The sequence below is a fragment of the Rousettus aegyptiacus genome, unplaced genomic scaffold (genome assembly GCF_014176215.1).
Source record: "Rousettus aegyptiacus isolate mRouAeg1 unplaced genomic scaffold, mRouAeg1.p scaffold_m13_p_4, whole genome shotgun sequence".
Classification (NCBI taxonomy): domain Eukaryota; kingdom Metazoa; phylum Chordata; class Mammalia; order Chiroptera; family Pteropodidae; genus Rousettus; species Rousettus aegyptiacus.
Genome location: NW_023416307.1, coordinates 54,447,056 through 54,465,546, shown reverse-complemented (window position 1 = coordinate 54,465,546; position 18,491 = coordinate 54,447,056). Strand labels below are relative to the sequence as shown.

Here is an 18,491-nt window from a genome sequence, read left to right as displayed (position 1 = left end):
TATGGTGGCCACTACCCACGATGTGACTAGTGAACATTTGAAATGTGGTTAGCACAAATTGAAATATTTTACTTAATTTTAATTAATTTAAATTTAAATAGCCACAAGTGGCTAGTGGGTCCTGTATTTGACAGTGCAGTTCTAGATAAGTAATAGTATCCTGCTCAGTTCAAAGATTCACCTTAAAATCACCAAGAATTAAATAGTCAAAGTGTAAAACTGTTAGTTACCTTAAATATAACTTCCATTTTAACATGAAGACCTAGGAACAAGCCAATAACACCAAGGGCCTATTACTAAGCTCAGAGTTTGGTCTAGGCCTATGGCTTTTTGCCTTAGTACTCATTTGAACCACAGGGCACAGATTCCTGCCTTTGCTCCTAGTCTACTTGTGCTGAAATCCAGAGTCTATATTTTTGATAAGTTCCCTATGTAATTTTACGTGTTTTCAGCTAGGTACTGGCTTGGAGAGTTCTAGGCTAAAAAACTCAAAAGAAAACATTAAAATACCCCCAAAGACACCACTGACTTAAATACAAATATACTACGTAATTAGGAGAAATAAAGTTCCTTGTTAAAAAAAAAAAAAAAAAAAAAAAACCCTGTAGCTTAAAAACAGGCATTTTTATGAGTATATATAACATTTATCGAGCACTTACTATGAGATAGACACTGTTCTAAGTGTTTTACATTTATCATTTACTCCTCACAACTCTTATGAGGTAATTAAAACCTATTTTACTGATGACGACATTGAGATATAAAGAGTTGGTGTATTGGCCCAAGGTCATAGAGTTAGTAAATAAATGGAGGAGGTAGTATTCAAACACACTAAATCTGGCTACGAAACCTATGATATTTACCAATATGCTATATTATTAAATCACATCTAGAAGACACTATAACTTCAGTGCTATCAAGTGTAAGCACCCAACCTACATTTGTAACCGCTCTAAAACAATCCAACAACACTTTGTAGAGTGTGGAGAGAGGAAATAACACCAACCTTTGAAAATAAAAATAAGAGTAAAGTATGTCAAATTTATATAATTTATGTCTTTCATTGTTGATTTGAGAACATTACTCAGGAGACTGAATCTTGAAAGATAGCTTTGGACGCACCTCTGGATCTTGCTAGAAAATTCTATGTGTGTTTAGATAGTGATACTGACCAAATAAAAATCCAAATTAAGTTTAAAAAGCAAACAGTTACAAAAATCTCTTTTTCATTAACAACTGAGAAAAAATATCTAATTTTTTATTCTAAAACAATGGATTTGGGGGTGAGAAAGAAGTGAGAGTACATGAAACAACAAATTTCATGGAGAAACAGTGACACTGTTATGCAACTATCTTTTGTTCAACAAATATTTACTGAGTGCCTCCTCTGTTCCAGACAAATCTCCTTCTCATGGAACATATATTCTTGGAGCCTCTTTACTACCTTCCTATTTCATAAATATATGATACAAATTACAAATTAAATGTTATAATACTCTATCTCCAAAGTATTCTGGTTAACTGAATTTTTTAAAACTGATCTTTGATGTTTAGGTAAACACATTTAGGAAAAACACATATACAAACCATCTGCAACTCTAAAAATTACTTTTCTAAATTCTCTATTTCCAGGATACAACCTCAGCAATGTCATCTGAACTGGTGAAGGAAAAACTGTGGCCGGCTAGTTGATAGGCTTGAGTCTCAATTGCATCCAACTTGGCTTGCATTATGTGTTTCTGACTTTCACATTCTGCAGTACTAAAGCCGATTCCATTTAGCTCTAGCAAGGCCAAGCAGTACTGACAGGGCATTTCCACTTTACTGAAAACATCTGGAAGAGAAAAATAAAACAAAACATTATTTCACTAGCTAAGTAATTAGGTCAGTATCATTATCTAAACACACATAGAATTTTTCTAGCAAAATCCAGAGGCGCTACCTAAGCTATCTTTCAAGATTCAGTCTCCTGAGTAGTGTTCTCAAATCAACAATGAAAGGCATAAAAGAACTTGCTACTTTTCCACTTAAGCACTAAATTACTATCCTTGTGTATGCAGAGAGTAGAAGAACTGGCAATCTTATGAACAGTCTGAATTACAAGAGACTGCATTTCTCCCAAGATAATGTTTCTGCTATTACTCCTAACAAGAGCAAGATAGCAAATTTTATTTGCTAAGTTACTACAAAGTGTTAATTCCCTGAAATTATTTCCAATATTTCTGGTCTCATGGTATGCATGCTTGCACAATGACCTGAATGTAGAAGTTTTATATTTTCCAATGCTCACCAGAGTAAAGAACATTCCAGAAATAACAATCAGTGTATTTTTCTGTCTGCTGACATTTATCAAAAGAGTTGTCATTCTAAATCAGTTTTCCCAGTATGTTCATTGGAATTTTGTCTCAAAGATACTGTATAAAAAGGGTGGAGTTGAAGACACTATGTATTATGAGTTTCAACATTTATATCCTGCTCTTAGATATTCACGATGCCTCTTAATATACTAAAGATTTTGAAAAGACATGAAGCAAAGACAACCACTTGATTTTGTAGTAACTAAAAGTCTAAAGTTATTTGATGATAAAAACATTTTTTATACAATACTTCTAACATCCTGAAAAGTATCCATAGAATGTACTATCAGAAATATACTGTCCTAAATCATTAAGTAAAAATCCATTCCAAAGACTTCAGCTTCCAGTACTATGGATCACTAGGACTCAGAGCAACCCTGGCCTGACCCCCAACTCTACATATACACATTCTCTGAGGCACTGCTGGTCTCATTCAGCAAGGAGATCTCCAGGGATACCTATAATCATCACCCAAACAAACATGTGAGAGCTACTGGCCTCTAATAGTCAGGAAGAGTTACTGGGAAGTCAGTCTAGCTTTGGAAGCCTAAATTCGAAGCAGAAATTCATGGGATGTGTAACCAGAAAAATAAAATACTAGGGTCAGACTAAGAACAATCAGAGCAGCACAAAATCAGAGTCAGGCAGTAAGAAAAAGCAAGGTTGTCATGGGAATGAAGTCCTATAGACAAAAGGTTGAAGGGATATATATATCTTTTAGCAACAGGAGAATAAGCAGATTCTCGGATTCCTTTTCTGAACCAAAACTCTCAAGGAAGGCTAACATGGTCCTTCGATGCACTGTAGCTTGATAACTAGCAGAGGCAAGAGGAAAATCTTTCTAAAGAAAAGCTTCCTCAAGCTAGGCCAGCAGGGCTCCACTAATCAAATCCTATATGAACTCACAGCATATGAAAAATACAAGAAGCCAAGAAATATAATTGGGATTCAAACAACACGACAACAGATTTAGATTCCAAGAGCTACAGATATGAAATCATTAGACTGAGAATAGCATACAAGGCACAGTTATGAATGAACTGTTTACAAAACAAAGATGGATAGAAACTAGGTAAAACAGCATGAAAACAGAGCGCAAACATATCAATAAATGTAATGGACAGAAATACATTAATAATCACAATAAATTGGTAAATTTGTAAAAAAAATATTGATAAGTCTAAAAACTAAATGAATAAACTATCTCTGTTTATAAGACACATCTAAAGCATAAGGACCTATAAAGGTTTAAAAGAAATAGAAAAAAAGGTATATTAGGCAAATATTAAAGAAAGTTGATGCTGCCATATTCATTCCAGAAAATAGCCTAAAAATAAAATCATTTTAGTGGTAGAGCTTGTTACAACACAATGATAGAAAGTTTAATTCACCAGGAAGATAAATCAATTTTAAGTATGCATCTTATAAAACGGTTTCAAAATATATAAAGTTGACTGATATACAGGAAAAATTAGATATAGAAGATTTAAACAACAACCTTGACTTAACAGACATTTACAAAATTCTGAATTCAAAATTGGTATACACATTCTCTTATATACATGCTGACCATTTATACCATAAGTCAGGTTTAGGTCACAAAGCAACAAAAACAAATTTCAAAGAATGGGTATTACACAACCATGTTCTCTAACTATATACAATTAAGTTTGAAGGTAATAATAAAATACAAAATAAAAAGTTTCCAAGTATGTGGAAATTAAAAACCAATCTTCTAAGTAATTTGAGTCATATATAGAATAAAATATTGCTCAGCTGTAAGAAGAGATGGAATACTACCATTTGTGACAACATGGATGGACCTCGAGATAATCATGCTAAGTGAAATAAGCCAGACAGAAAAAGTTGAAAATCACATGATATCACTTTATGTGGAATATAAACCTAAAAGCAACAAATGAGCAGGAGAAACAAACAGAGACTCATGGACATAGACAATAGACTAGTGGTTACCAGAGGGTAAGGGGGAGAAAGGGGGTAGATAGGGTAAAGGGGGTAATATATGTAGTGACAGAAACAAACCTAACTATGGGAGGGAGGTAAACACACAGTGTAAACATATATATGCCTTACTGTTAAAGTGTACATCTGAAACTTATTGGATTCAGTTAACCAATGTCATCATAAAAATAAATAAATAAATAAATATAATTTGAGTCAAAAGTATGATAGAAATTATTAAATATTTAGGATAAAAAGATGAAAATATTCATGGTGAAACTTGTGAGATAAAATGAAAGTGGAGCTGTAAGTATAATTTATAGCCTTAAATACTTAAATTAAAAAATTTTTTAAAATGATATGAAAAGCAATGAGTTCAGTATCAAACACAAATTTAAAAAAGGGCTGCAAAATAAAGGCAGGGTAACAAGAAGAGATAATAATATAAATGTTGACAGAAATCAAGGACACAGAAAACAAAAATAATTAGATCAAAGGCCGAAACTGTTCTTTGAAAAGACTGAAAAATTGGATAAACTATTATAACTATAAATATTATAAAAGAAAAAGAGGACATAACAGATAAACTAGAAATGTAAAAAAAAAAGGAAAAAAGAAACAATAGCTTTATGACAGTAAATTTAAATTTTATTTAAATGAAAGAAATAAATTCTTTAAAAATATAGGTTACCAAAACATAATCAAAAAGATATCATTGAATAATTTTACAATTATTAAAGAAATCAAAGTAGTAGTAAAAAATAATTCCACAAAGAAACAGTTTTTAAGTAAATGCTATCAAAATTTCAAGGAACACATCATTTCTATGATAAACTCTTCTAAAATAAAAAGAGTTTATATTCATGAACTCATTCAATGAAACTAGAATAACTCTGTTAGCAAAATAATAATGAATAAAAAATAGGAAAACCATTCATAAACCAATGATGATAGTGTACATGAAAGAAAAATTATGACTAATACAAAATTGTGCAGAGGAAGTTCTTTTAAAAAGAGAGAAACCAACTCATTTCCTACCTAGAAAATCATCTCATACATGTTCAAACCACTCTAGAAAGGGCCCAACTGATGCATGTAAAAAGAACAGGAAACTTTGTCCTGGGTCACATTGAGCAAAGACATATTTATTCATACCCCAACAAAAATCAGTTCTCTATTGGGAGAAAATCAGCTGCCAGAATACATCTGCCCAACAGGCAAGAGGATGATAAAAGAAAAAGAGGAAGATTCTGGAGGTCCATTAAAATAAACAACCACATCCTTGGCCTGCCTATATTGGCTGAGTTTGAAACACTCCAATGTCTGTTCAAGAGCTGCCATTAACAACACTTAAGCAAGTCTCCTTGTAATTCCCAGACATCAACACTTGATGATGGTGGTATGGATTAGGCTGTAACTTTTATAGACATTTGTTGTCTATTATCAGAATTATAAGCTTTCAATATCTTTGCAAGTGGACCGTTCCACTACCTAAAGGCAGTTCTTCAAGTATAAAGGAGACTATGGTTTTCCTTTCCAGAAAAGTACAAGAAACCCTCTAGATTTGTTATCTTGTAACTTTCACAATTTCAGTGTGCTTTGAAAGCTCTTTTTTCCTGCAAATTTTCAAAAGTGGACGACTAAGAGGTATTAAATGCATTATTATATAGTGTTAAGTGTTGGTGTCTGGGAAATACAAGACTATCCGGGACACCCATCCTAGGGGTAGATTAGGCAAACTGAGAGGGAAATAGTGCTGTGTTCATTCAGTGTTATCGTCCATAAATGGAGAGACAGTCCTGTGGCATGTGTGCTACACACTCTCACTCCTTGACCTGCATATATTGGCTTAGAGAAGCTGAATTTGAAACACTTCAGTGCCTGTTCAAAAACTGCCATTAACAACACTTAAGCAAGTCTTTTATGAACAAACCAGTCAGTCTGGTCTTTGTATTATTCTACCCAGTGATGCTGGGGAGAACATTGCTATCAGTACAGAGGGCTTGTTTTAGCAGTAAAAATAATAATGATAATCAATCAACACAGTAATGAATGCCTACTCTGGCAAACAATGCGCTAAGTTCTTTCTCATTTAATACTTACAACAACATTATAAGAACCGGACTTAGAGACTGTTTCAGAAGCTTGCCCATTGCCCCTCACTAGTAAGTGGTATAGCTCAGATTCAGACCCTGGTCTGTATGAATTCGTCGGTCTGCTGTTTCTAGTATTTATTAATCAGGCAACAAATTCATGGTTTATATCTTCTCACAATGAAGCCAACTTGGTTACACTTCATCATTTCTACCATAAGCATATGCTAACCTCTGTGAAGTCAAGGTACTAATGTGGACCAGCAGACTGCACAATAAATTCATGCTATTTGTCATGAAGGAAAAAAAGATTCACACGAATATCCTTTGCTAGAAAAACATAACTGCTAATAGTTTCTCAAAGAAAAGAGTTCACTTTTTAAAATCTATGAAAAATAAATTCTAAGTGTGACTAGATACCATTTGATAAAGTTCAAATATAAAACAAGCAATAAATGAATAAAACCTCCCTAATTCTCTTCCTTACAGTAGAGCCTGAGGTCTGCAAACTATGGGAAAACTAGGGCCAGCTACTTGGTTTTGTAAATAAAGTTTTTTGGAATACTCGTTTTCATATTATCTATGGTTGCTTTTATAATATGATGGCAGAGTTGGGTATTTGCGATTGAAACCATCTGGACTGTAAAACCAAAAATATTTACTATCTGGACTTTGACAGAAAAATTTGTTGACCCCTGTATCAGACAATCCAAAGATATGGTTTGCATTAAAAGTATAAAAAAATTTATCCACCTGTGATAAAGAGTGACTAAATATATAATTATCACTAGTCTGTAATAGCATAAAAATGCCAGGAACTTTGTTTTTACCTTGCAGGTTTTCCTTCTTTAACAAAGAATTGAGTTGATTCATAGAGTTGAAGATGAGAATGGACTCTACAGATGCTCTATATCGCCCGGAAAGCTCGGTGCTGACATTCAGTCCCAGGCTTTGAATTCCTTGGCCAGTCTCTACCCCTTCTAGGAGTGGAAGCTCATGAGGAAGAAAACTGGTAACTATGCCGTGAAGAGTCGGCTCCTTAGAATCTGGATCTAATAACCAGCATGCCACCTGAATGGATAGCAATCAGAATATTTTCTTGATATTTCAAAGACATTTCTCTATCCTTAAATTAAAAGGGGAAAAAATGAAAGCTCATATCTAATCTCATTCATTTTCACTTTACACTTACTCAGTGGTCTTCCCAGGAGAAAAAAAAAGGTAATTGTACCAGGACTGATTTTTAATACCAATAAAGGCAGTGGCCTTCAAAGAAGGAAAACTTGCAATTTTTCCATTACTGCAATGCTCCTGATGACCTAGTTTTGAAGCAAGCTTAAAATCAAGTGCCTCTTAGCTAACTGAAACCATGTTTCTGAAAATGTACATGGACTCCTCCACAAGGCTAATTTTGGCTAAGCTACTATAACAAAGATATGCTTATGTTAGTTTTAGGTTTATTTAATTCTTTCAACATTGGAAAAAGTGAGACGTAAATATGTTTTCACTGGAAATTCACATCCAGAGTTTTAAAAGCCTCTAGGCTTTCCCCTCAGGATGAAGGCTTATTCTACAACCATTCAACTGACTGGTCATGAATGCTATTTTTAGCTTCCCAATGATACTAGGATACCTATAGTTTCTAACACTAGATCTAGCATATCAAAACTGTATTTAGAGTAAGGTAATCTAAACCCTGTCCTGACAATAATTCTGACAATTACTACATGGCTCAGTTACTTCTTCTGTAGGCTAAGAATGTAGTTTTATATGGGGGGTGGGGGGGTGGAGGTGTAATATTCTGAATTATAATAAGAAATATAAATATGGTCTTCATCCCCAGCCCCTATTTCTAGCAAAGAGCTTCCAATATCGTTTGAATTTCCTAAGCGGTGAGGAATGTATAGGTATCTTTTGTTATGTTAATGAGGTGACTTCTGAAATGTCCCTAGGTGACCTAAGGATGGAGCCTGGTTGCCAAGAAACTAACCCTGTGACTGGAGGGTTGTAACTTTCAGTTCCACCTCTCAGCCCACTGGAATTTGAGGCTGGAGATTGACCACCGATGGCCAATGATTTAATCAATCATGCCTATGTAATGAGGCCTCCAAAAAAACTCAAAAAGAGAGTTTCCAGGATGGTGAATACATGAAGGTTCTGGGGGAAAACATGGCAGCTCGTCCTATGTGTCTCTTCACCTAGCTATTGATCCATATCCTTTAATATCTTTTGTAATAAACTGGTAATCAATCTAGTGAGTAAACTGCTTTCCTGAGTTCTGTGAGCTGCTCTAGCAAATTAATCAAACTCAGGGAGGGAATCCTGGGAACCTCAGATTTATAGATGGTCAGAAGCACAGAACATACCCTGGGCTTGCAGCTGGAGTCCAAAGAGGGTTGTGGAGGGAATCTTGGGGGACTAAGCCCTTAAAATGTGGGATATGAACCATCTCCAGGTAGATAGTGTCAGAAATGAATTGAGTTGCAGGACACCCAGCTGTTACCAGGAGAATTGTTGGAAGTGTGGGGAAATCTCCCTCCACCACATTAGAAATTGGTGATCGGAACTCTTTTAGGGAGTATTAAAAGATACTCTGATGTAAAAGTTGGCAAATGTTTCTTATAAAGTGAGATTTTATAAATTAATATTTGATCATCATATATCAAAAGTGTTTTAATTAATAAAACCAATTATGGACTATTGTAGCTTGTGTAAAAGGTACTATATAAATGTGAGATGCTACTGTAGTTTTAATGAGAAGCTCATATTACCCATATTTTCATTTTGGACTGGAACATCAAATTAAGTGACAACCTTTTATATCCAGTAAAGGTCAGTTTAGAAACTATATGGGATTTATTGCATATATACCAAGCCTGGCTCAAAGTATAGAAAAAGAAAGTATTTTTAGCTTATCTAATACTACCTTTGAAAATCTTTGCCAAAAAAGCTAAACTAAGAAATTTAAAATATCACATTATTATTGATTATATTGATAATAACAACTGAGTACAGTAAGTCCTCACTTAACATCATCCATAGGTTCTGCAGCTTTAAGCAGAATGACACATAACAAAACTAATTTTACCATAGGTTAATTAATCTAAATGAGTTAAGTTCCTACGTCATCTATAATGTTGTAACATTATAGCTCGATGTTATAACAAAACTATGTTATTCAAAGGACATGCTGCAGTATTATATCTCAACTCAAAATTAATATTTCATATGCCTCATGTATTCACTATCGACAGTGGGACAAGATATCTCTTTGAGAGACGTGATACACAAACGTCTTCTAAAAATACATCATACTGTCAAGTATATATTATAATAACATAAGTTGCCTTTTCCTTAAAAACTCCCAGTCATTATTATGAAGAGTGTATCATACTTTGCTATTATACAGGAAAGTATTCGAGGAGCTAGTAAGGTGATTTGTCAAATGCTAAATAGCTCCTAACTACTATCCTTTTTGACATGTCTATGCACTTCTATTTTTTTGCCTCTATCCTCATGGATATTCGAAACATCCTGCTATCATATGTCCAAATCTGACATTCTCTTTTCATTTTTAACTTACTACGAGACAGAAAACTTTAGTACTACCAAAATAAAAATTTTAAATACTTCTGAGGAAAGATATGAACTTTAGTGCTTGGAGTTTGTGATACTTGTTTTTACCTACGCTGAGGCATTTGGTGAATATTCTGCTCTGAGTGGATGATATTACTGCGTAAGGGAGTAATTACTCTAAAAATAAAGCTGCATTGTTAGAGCTAAATAAATACCAAGTCATTTAAGGATTAACTCTAAACATCAAAAAAATTCTAATTATGCAGAAATTAAAGAAGACATGGAACCTTAGGATCTTCATAACTTTGTTCCAGGGAGATGCCACAAGATAGAAGAAGAATTTTATAGCTCTGGATGAAGTCATAGATGATAACGAAACGTTCTTTATCAGATCCCTTTGGAAAGCAGGATTGAAGGTGCCACAGTCTGTCTTTCACAGTAAGGTTTGGATCCAGTGGAGGTGGGGCCAAACTGGCACTGATTTCTTTAAAAAAAAAAAAAAAAAAGTCTTAAGTCAAAATCACATGCATTCACATGAAGCGGCAATCTATAATGCAGACTAAAAATGACTAAAAGCCTAGTTCCATGTAACCAATAATTCAGCACAACCTTATCCAGGCTCTGTTGGCTATACAGATAAAGTGCTTCTCAATCTAAAAATTATGGTTCGGACTAGATAATTTAAAGTGCTCTATTTCATTAAGTGGAAGAAAATTCTAAATATCAAATTTCTAAAAATAAGTTTACATTTTTCAAGAATGTGGAGTTAAAGACAGAAAAGGTATTTTGAAATGAATTTTAAAGGAATTCCTTTAAAGAGAGTTTTAGTAAGAATGTATAATGTTATATCTAAAAAAAAAAAAAGTCCAAATAACTACTCACCCTAACACATTTTCCTATAAAACAACTGAAAATATTTCATGCTTAGTCAGAAACAGACATCATATGGCATTCTTTAAAATGTTTCCTTATTAATTTTTCTCCTGTCTAAAACTAATCAATCAGCTAGGTATTCAACAACCATTATCACGAGGTATTTCCAGATCATATCCTTTCAATTCTAACAACTCTCCAAGGCTGCATGATCCAACTACTGCAGACATCTAGCTTATCACTGTCTCTAGATGAGCTCCAGACCCAGTCAAAAGGAGAAAAGAAGTCTGAAAAGAAACTGCTGTGATTCAGTCTTCAAAAGGAAACCCTCAAGGTGACCAAGGAGTCCCTGATGCTCGACTACTCCCAAGAAGAAAACAGTATTAATAGCCCCATGTGACAAGCTGAGGGAAGTAAGAGTGGTGTTTCTTAAAATATTTATTCTAGTTAATATGTAAAATAATGTACATACTATGGACCATCCGAAACATTTTTTTTTTTAATCCTAAAGATAAATTCTAGGTAAATATCAGGAAATTATACTCAATAAACACTATCCTAATAGAGGCTACATTAAAATTATACGGTGGCTTTGCCAAATAGTGGTTACTTACCAGAATGCTTTGGTTCCTTCTGCAATGAAATATAATAGGCATCTCTTCCACCCCAGCACACTGCCAGTCCAACCACCAAAATGTCATCAAAACCTTTAACAGGAAATCCATCTTCTCTAATAGGGGTTTCCTGAGGTAAGCTAACTAAATAAAGCAAAAGTGAAATAGTTAAAAATCTCTAAAATTAAAATCATTAAACGGAATGTTAAAACAATAATAATAAAAACTATCTGACAGGCAAAATTTCCAGATTCCTAATACATGCATTCTTTGGACAGTTGTTTTTAGAAGTATGTAAAGTCTTTCTAGGCTCACTATCAAGTTATTAAGTTATTATTAAGATGACTGTCATATAAGAAATCTACCAAAGATTTCTTAAAATAGATCCATAATAATGACTAAAATGAGTATAACTAATTCTTTTAAAAGCTTAATTTTGAATTTTTACAACTCAAACAGAAATAAAGACCCCTTGCACACTAGAAAATTCTGTAGTGAACTCAGTAAGTCTTAACATTAAGAAACTTCAGAAAAATCAAGTCTTACTTCTAGTGAAGAATTAGGTCTGATTTTATATTTGGAGTCAATATTTTTTCTAAAATAAAGCATCTCTAATTTACAAAGACATAGGTCAAGAACCAATTTATTTTATTTACAATTATATCCCTAATACCTGGAAAATAATTGGTACATATTTGTTAAATTTAAGTGAATATTTTTATCCCTTTAATCTCTAGTACAGAAAATGTGCTCAATTTTATCTGTTTGAATGAAAAATGGTGTGTACTAGTCAACACTGAAAGTACATAACACTTGTCATTAACACACGGGCTCCATGAATTGAAGACCAGATAAATACTCACACCTTTATGAACAAATCCAGTAATAAATACAGAGACTTGAAAATTCTGATCGACTGTGGTATTTCCACAACAGATTGTCAATCTGAAATTAGCTATTACTCATGATAGAGAACGCTCACTTTCATGAAAATAGGAACATACATGGCATTATTTGACCAAAAGGTTCAATTCTCTCAAAACCTGGAAGAGCTTGATGAGGCTTTGAGATCAACATTCAGTACAGGATTCATGACTTTCAGTGGAGGTACAAGTTCTACTTAAGTATTGGAAAGTGTAGCTAATTTACATTATAAAAAATATAGTGCCTATTTGCTATATGCTTTTGTCATTATACAAATAAAGACATTACAATTTAAGAGAAAATAATTCATGAGCATTAATGATTATACCATTGATACAATAAGTGATCCATATGTAAATATATACCTTTAGTTTTACAAACTTATAGTCTAACATTTATATATTACATATATTATGTAATAATATATTACATATATGTATATACATGTAATTTTTTTAGAGAAATGTTAATATTTAATGGTAAACCTTAGCACACACTATCACCAAGCATGGCCTGGAACCGAAGAAACTGGGACGGGTAGGTGACCTTCATGAAGCCTCAGAAAGTGATGAGGATGAGGACGATAACCATCAGAGGGTGTTCCACGGCCTCCAAAAGGGCACAGACCAAAATGGCATAAGAGAAAAAGCTGCTATTTGAGAGGTGGGCATATCCAATGATCAAGCAGTCAAACACTGTTCCAACACATGCCCCCGAACCAGCCACACTTATCGTGGTGGCCCCAGCAGCAATAAGCTTGACTGTTGTGTAAATGTTCCAGGAGACAACACTGGTCTGGAACTTCTGACAGACCACCTATATTGGAGGGCTGTTGTAATAAAACTATTTAGATGAGTTCTCTGATCTATTTGCAAGGAGGCAGACACATGCAGATCAGAGCCAGAGAAATGAGTAATGCCTTGCTGGTCTGCATTTTTTCAGTCTCCCAGCTTGAGCTCTTGGTCTCACTTATCGGCTCTCCCACCCATGTGTACTGGGGTCATCCAACTCTTATACTAGAGGGCAACAATTATTAACCTAGTTGTGCTGAACAATAAGGCTGTTCTACATGTAAATCCACATAAGAGAAATGTATTACACTCTGAATAAATTTATTACATTTAATATCCAATACCAAAAAATCTTAGTCCGATCTCAGTCTACTATTTTACATATAAATGTGAAAAAATTAAAAACAAAAATTCTCACCTTGCTTAAATCTACCACCAATAGTAGCACTTTTACAAGATGTCAAATTATTGATCTTTTCACAAGCCAGCGAGATGGAAAACCGCTTTCTGCATTTCCACTCCTTTATGAACGTTGTAAAGAGACTTTGGTCACTTGCTACATCAATTATAGCCAAGCTTTCTGAACTGCATGAGGCTGCAGTTAACTGTGATCCGTCCTGTGACAACTGCAGGGGAAAACCTGTGCCTCTATTAGGACTGTCGTCTTTTACATTATTTCTATTCTCTGGACTTAAATTATGGTTTTTACTATCCAAAGGTGAGTCAAATGAAAAACTTTCATCAAGTTGAAAAACACTACTTTTCTGAAGTTTTACAGAAGATGTTCTAAGAATACCTGAAAATGCCAGCTTAGAAGAGGAGGCTGGAATGGGTGTAGGAGGAATGAGTCCATTATCGTCCACTATACAGCATTCTCTACAAGGCAAGAGGGATGGAGTTTCACCATGGATAGCATTGTTCTTGAGTGCTTCAATCTTGCTTTCTACTTCAACATTAGGGGAATATGAAATTCCTTGCACTTGATTTACCTCCAAATTTGAAATCACCTCTTGTTTATCATTTAACTCTTTACTTTTTCCTTTCAAATTAGACACATCTGTAGTGGTTAACTGTAGTTTTTCATTTTCTAGAGGACTAGAAACTTTATCTAAAATCCTTTCCAGTCCTGGACTTAAATCAAATGACGCTCCTGACCATATGAATGAATTATTTTGCTTTGTCCCAGTTAATTTGGATTTTTGAGACTTTTCATCTCTATCCCCTCCAATTACTTCTCTTTGGGGATAATCATTACCCACTGGATCACTTAGTTTTAATGTTCTAAATGATACTGCAGTATTATGTTTATCTTGGACAGAAACTATATCTACATTATCCAAAGCTTCAACCATCTGAGCAGAATCCATTTCTGAAAATATAATAGACTCATCACTAAAACAAGTCAACTGCTGTTGATTATCGTCATTCTCATCCATATTTGATTTAATTGGGCCCTCTGGTTGTAGACACAGAGAATCACCAAAATGATTTGACATTATTTCAGAAGGAAGGGGTTCTTCTGCTTGTACATCAGGGGGTTGTTCTTTTTCTAAGTACTCTTCACTGAAACTGTCAAAGAGTAAACTATTGCTCAAATTCAAACTTGTTTCAGGAATTGGCAGACATTCTACTTCTGTACCAGTGGGAGTTCTCTTTTGAGGTACCAGAGATATAACTGGTTTCATAGCTACTTGTGATTGATAACTTTCAAGAAAACTATTTAATTGGGAGTCGGTAACAGAAAATTCATTCCCTTTAAAACTAGGACCATTTTCCCGCCATAGTAATGGAGAATGAAAAAGCGGGCTTTCTGGAGTGAGCATATCAACCCCACGTGAATCAGAGCAGTGTTTGATAGTATCTACAATCTCAGGTTCAGAATGATCTTTATTTGTCACTCCTGGAGAATGTTGTTCACGAGGAAAGATGATGGGAATCTCATCCTGAAAAGAGCTCATCAAGCTCTGTTTGTCTAGGCTCTTCTGCATTATCTTCATTGCTTGGCTGATATCCTTTGCTCCTTCTTGTTTGGTATTTTCCATTGCCATCTGTTGTATTATTTTCTCTGACTGAGTATCCAGATAGAAACTATCTTCAAAATCACAAGGAACTAATCTGAAGTCAGAAACACAATTAGTTTTAGTTTTGTTTGCTGCAGAAGCCTCTGTTTTTTCTTGTATTCTAGAAGTATTTAGAAAATTCTCATGCTGGCCTCCAGATTTACCAAATGCTCCAGTTGGTAGATGTGTTCCACTGGGTATCTCAGTGCTGCTTATATTATCTCTGGATACCTGAAGATTATTTAATTTATTTTCCTCAGCATTAAACTTTATACTTTCACATTTGACAATAGCATTTGAGTCTCTATTCATACAATTACTGACTGTCTCACAGGGCATTTGCTTCTCTATTAATTTTTTCTGTTCGGTATAACTGATTGTCTGTTGATCAGACTGATTCTCCAGGCACTGGTTGATTGGGTGAGTATCATGGTGTTTCACATAAACATTCTTGTTTTTTGAATCATTTTGTATCAGCATTTTGTCTATTTTTTCTGACTCAACAAGAACTAATCCTCTTCCATTTTCACTAACCACACTAGTGTCTTGACAAGTCCATTTTTCACTCTGGGATCTTGTGATAAAATGTTCAACAAAAATATCATTAGTTATTGTTTTGTTCCTTGAACAAGCTTGTTCTGTTTGTAATGGGAATGATGCTTTGTTATATTTTCCCTCAGCACAGAAAGATACATTTTTAGCAAATGACCTAGAACTTCTAAATTCTATATTCTTCTCATCTAAGGTAAATGAATCTTCACAATGAACAGGATTAGACATAGTCTGTTTTTGCAAATCAATTCTACATATCCCAGTGTCTTTCACAGGGCTACTATCTCTGGATCGTTTCAGATGCTTACTAGGTTTTAAAGATTGAAAGGTTGCACCCATCTTTTTTGAACTGAAATTCAAAGTTTCTTTCTTTGTTTTCTCAGATGAGAGAGTCTGAACAACTTTCTTAGTGCTTGTTTTTCCCTCATTCAAAGAAGTTTGTAGTTTCACTTTACTTATATTCAAAGAAGCCCGTTTTCTTGCTCTGTAAATTGAACGTACCTTACGTTCTTTATTTCCATCCTGAAACGGATAATAAAAGGAATTTGTATGCACTCTACTTTTATCTAAATCCTGTACTGTATTTGGCGAATGCTTAACTGAAGAATCACTAAATGTGTTACTTGTTTTCTCTAGTGTTAACCTTTTATAAGAACTCTTAGTTTGTAGTATAAATTTCTGTTCCTTTACTTCTGACTCACTGCTAGTCGATGAGTATGTATCAGAATTTAAAAGAGAATGTGGATTCCACTGTACTCCTATTTCTACTAAGTCCTGCTGTAGAATCATTTTGGCTTCTTCCACTATAAGGGCTGCTGCTTCCCTTTCAGTTAAACCTTTTCTTCCAGTCACCCAAATAGTTCGCATATTCCGACGTTCTTCAACTGCTTCCTCTTCTTCATCCACTGCTTTTCGTGCACTATACAAAGAAATAAAAAAATTAATGCATTGATTCATTCAACTCATGCAACCAATATTTATTAAGCATCAATCTGAGCTGTTCTAGGAATGGATAAAATAGTAATAAACAAAAAGGACATACATCTGTTATCATAGAGCTTACATTCTAATTGGGGAAATCAGAAAACAAATAGTAAAATACATTCCTTGTCAACTGGTGACAAGAGTTGGGTACAAAAACGAAGAACCAGGAAGGGATAGCTGGTTCTGCAATTTTTAAATAGCACAAAAAGGGAAAACCTCACTAAGGCAGATTCTTTAAATGGAAACCTAAAATAAGTCAGTAATGTAAAACTTTCATTGAAAACCACTCCTCCTATATAATATAGGAACTTTGGACAAAATATTTGAAGGGACTGAAGAGCAGAAACTGGAAGAGAACTGAGACTAAAAGAAATGGCAGTGGGTAAATTTTCACACTTTTCATCTGAAGGCAGGTCCCAGTCAGCACCATAAAGGGTAACTAAAAATTTGGATTAAAACGTGGAGTTTATTGACAGAACTTGAAATAGAGCTCAGAATAATGATAGGAGATACAGAATGAAGGGAGAAATCCCACAATGAAAGATCCAAAAAAAGAGAACCCCAAATTCTTCGTATAAACCATCCAAATATCTGGCTGACCTCTAAACTTATCCAAGACCTCAAGCAGCCAATTAAAAACCTAAACAACTGAACAGAAATTTGAGCTACTCCCACTATAGGAAGACAAAGATTAGAATCTGAGTTCAGCCAAGCTAATTTACTGAAAATATCAATGCTCTTCAAGTAAAATAATGGATTCCACACTCTAAAGGGTCAAACACGTAAGTAATTGAAATCACATGAAGAGAAGAGAAATAGGATGAGTTATAAAAGTTATGAAAGAAATAATGTCTAAAAGATCTGTTTCGAACCAACATGGAGTAATAGGGACCAATTAGCCTCTCATACCAAAGCTAGGGTATAAAAGACATTACAGCTTCCATTTTTCTCTCTTGGATCAATTATACTGAAGGAGGCCAACTATCATGTCATGAGGGCATCAAGAAGTTCTATGGAGAAACTCAGGTCAAGAACTCAGCACCAACTTGCCAGCATGTTTGTGAGTGATCTTAAATAATTTCTTAAATAATTTGTTGCACAGCAATAGCTAACTAATATCCCTAGTAAAACTATCAGACTTCAAAATATACAAGGCCTACATATTTAAAAGGGCAAAAGAATCATACTTCTACCAAAATTCTCAAAAGCAGCACAAAACAAAGAAATAGCATTTTTAAAACCATCAATTAAAAAAAAAGTGTTGACCAAGGATTTATATCCAGCCAAGACACGCTTCGAATATTAAGGTTATAGAAAAACAGTTTTAAACATACAAAAACTTGGGAGAACTCTATACTATACAAGCCTTCCTAAGAGAGAAGTATACTAACAATTAGTAAACTTTAATAAACCACTCTCATTAAAAGACAGATGTATTATTGATGGGAGAAATAAATAAGAATAAAGAAGATCTATGAACATAATTAGGTAGACTTTACAAATACATTTCAAATATTTTACCTTTATCCAAAATGGTTTCATAGAGTAATTATATCAAACTGTCTACCAGTCATAACACACCATAAATTACTGAAAAGCACTGAAGATGAAGAAAAACTTCCTAATTCTTTTTCATGAAGTCTAATGCTAAACACTGATAGCAAAAGATAGTGCAGCACACACATAATAAAAGTATACACCAATA

At 34.1% G+C, this 18,491-nt stretch overlaps 1 protein-coding gene across 10 annotated transcripts in view; it reads right to left on the bottom strand.

Annotated features, from left to right (window-relative positions):
- The window catches only part of POLQ (DNA polymerase theta), a 91,267-nt gene that overhangs the window by 29,006 nt on the left and 43,770 nt on the right, over nt 1-18,491 (bottom strand). For 8 of the 10 annotated variants that reach the window (XM_016158842.2, XM_016158843.2, XM_016158846.2 and 5 more), the window contains 5 exons: nt 13,609-16,721; nt 11,476-11,619; nt 10,276-10,472; nt 7,243-7,483; nt 1,641-1,834 (listed from right to left, as the gene is read on the bottom strand). In XM_016158842.2, the coding sequence (XP_016014328.2) occupies nt 1,641-1,834; nt 7,243-7,483; nt 10,276-10,472; nt 11,476-11,619; nt 13,609-16,721 (3,889 nt within the window). Of the gene's footprint in view, nt 1-1,609; nt 1,835-7,242; nt 7,484-10,275; nt 10,473-11,475; nt 11,620-13,608; nt 16,722-18,491 lie in introns of all 10 variants that reach the window. The other 2 variants (XM_016158844.2, XM_016158852.2) reach the window with 2 other exon arrangements.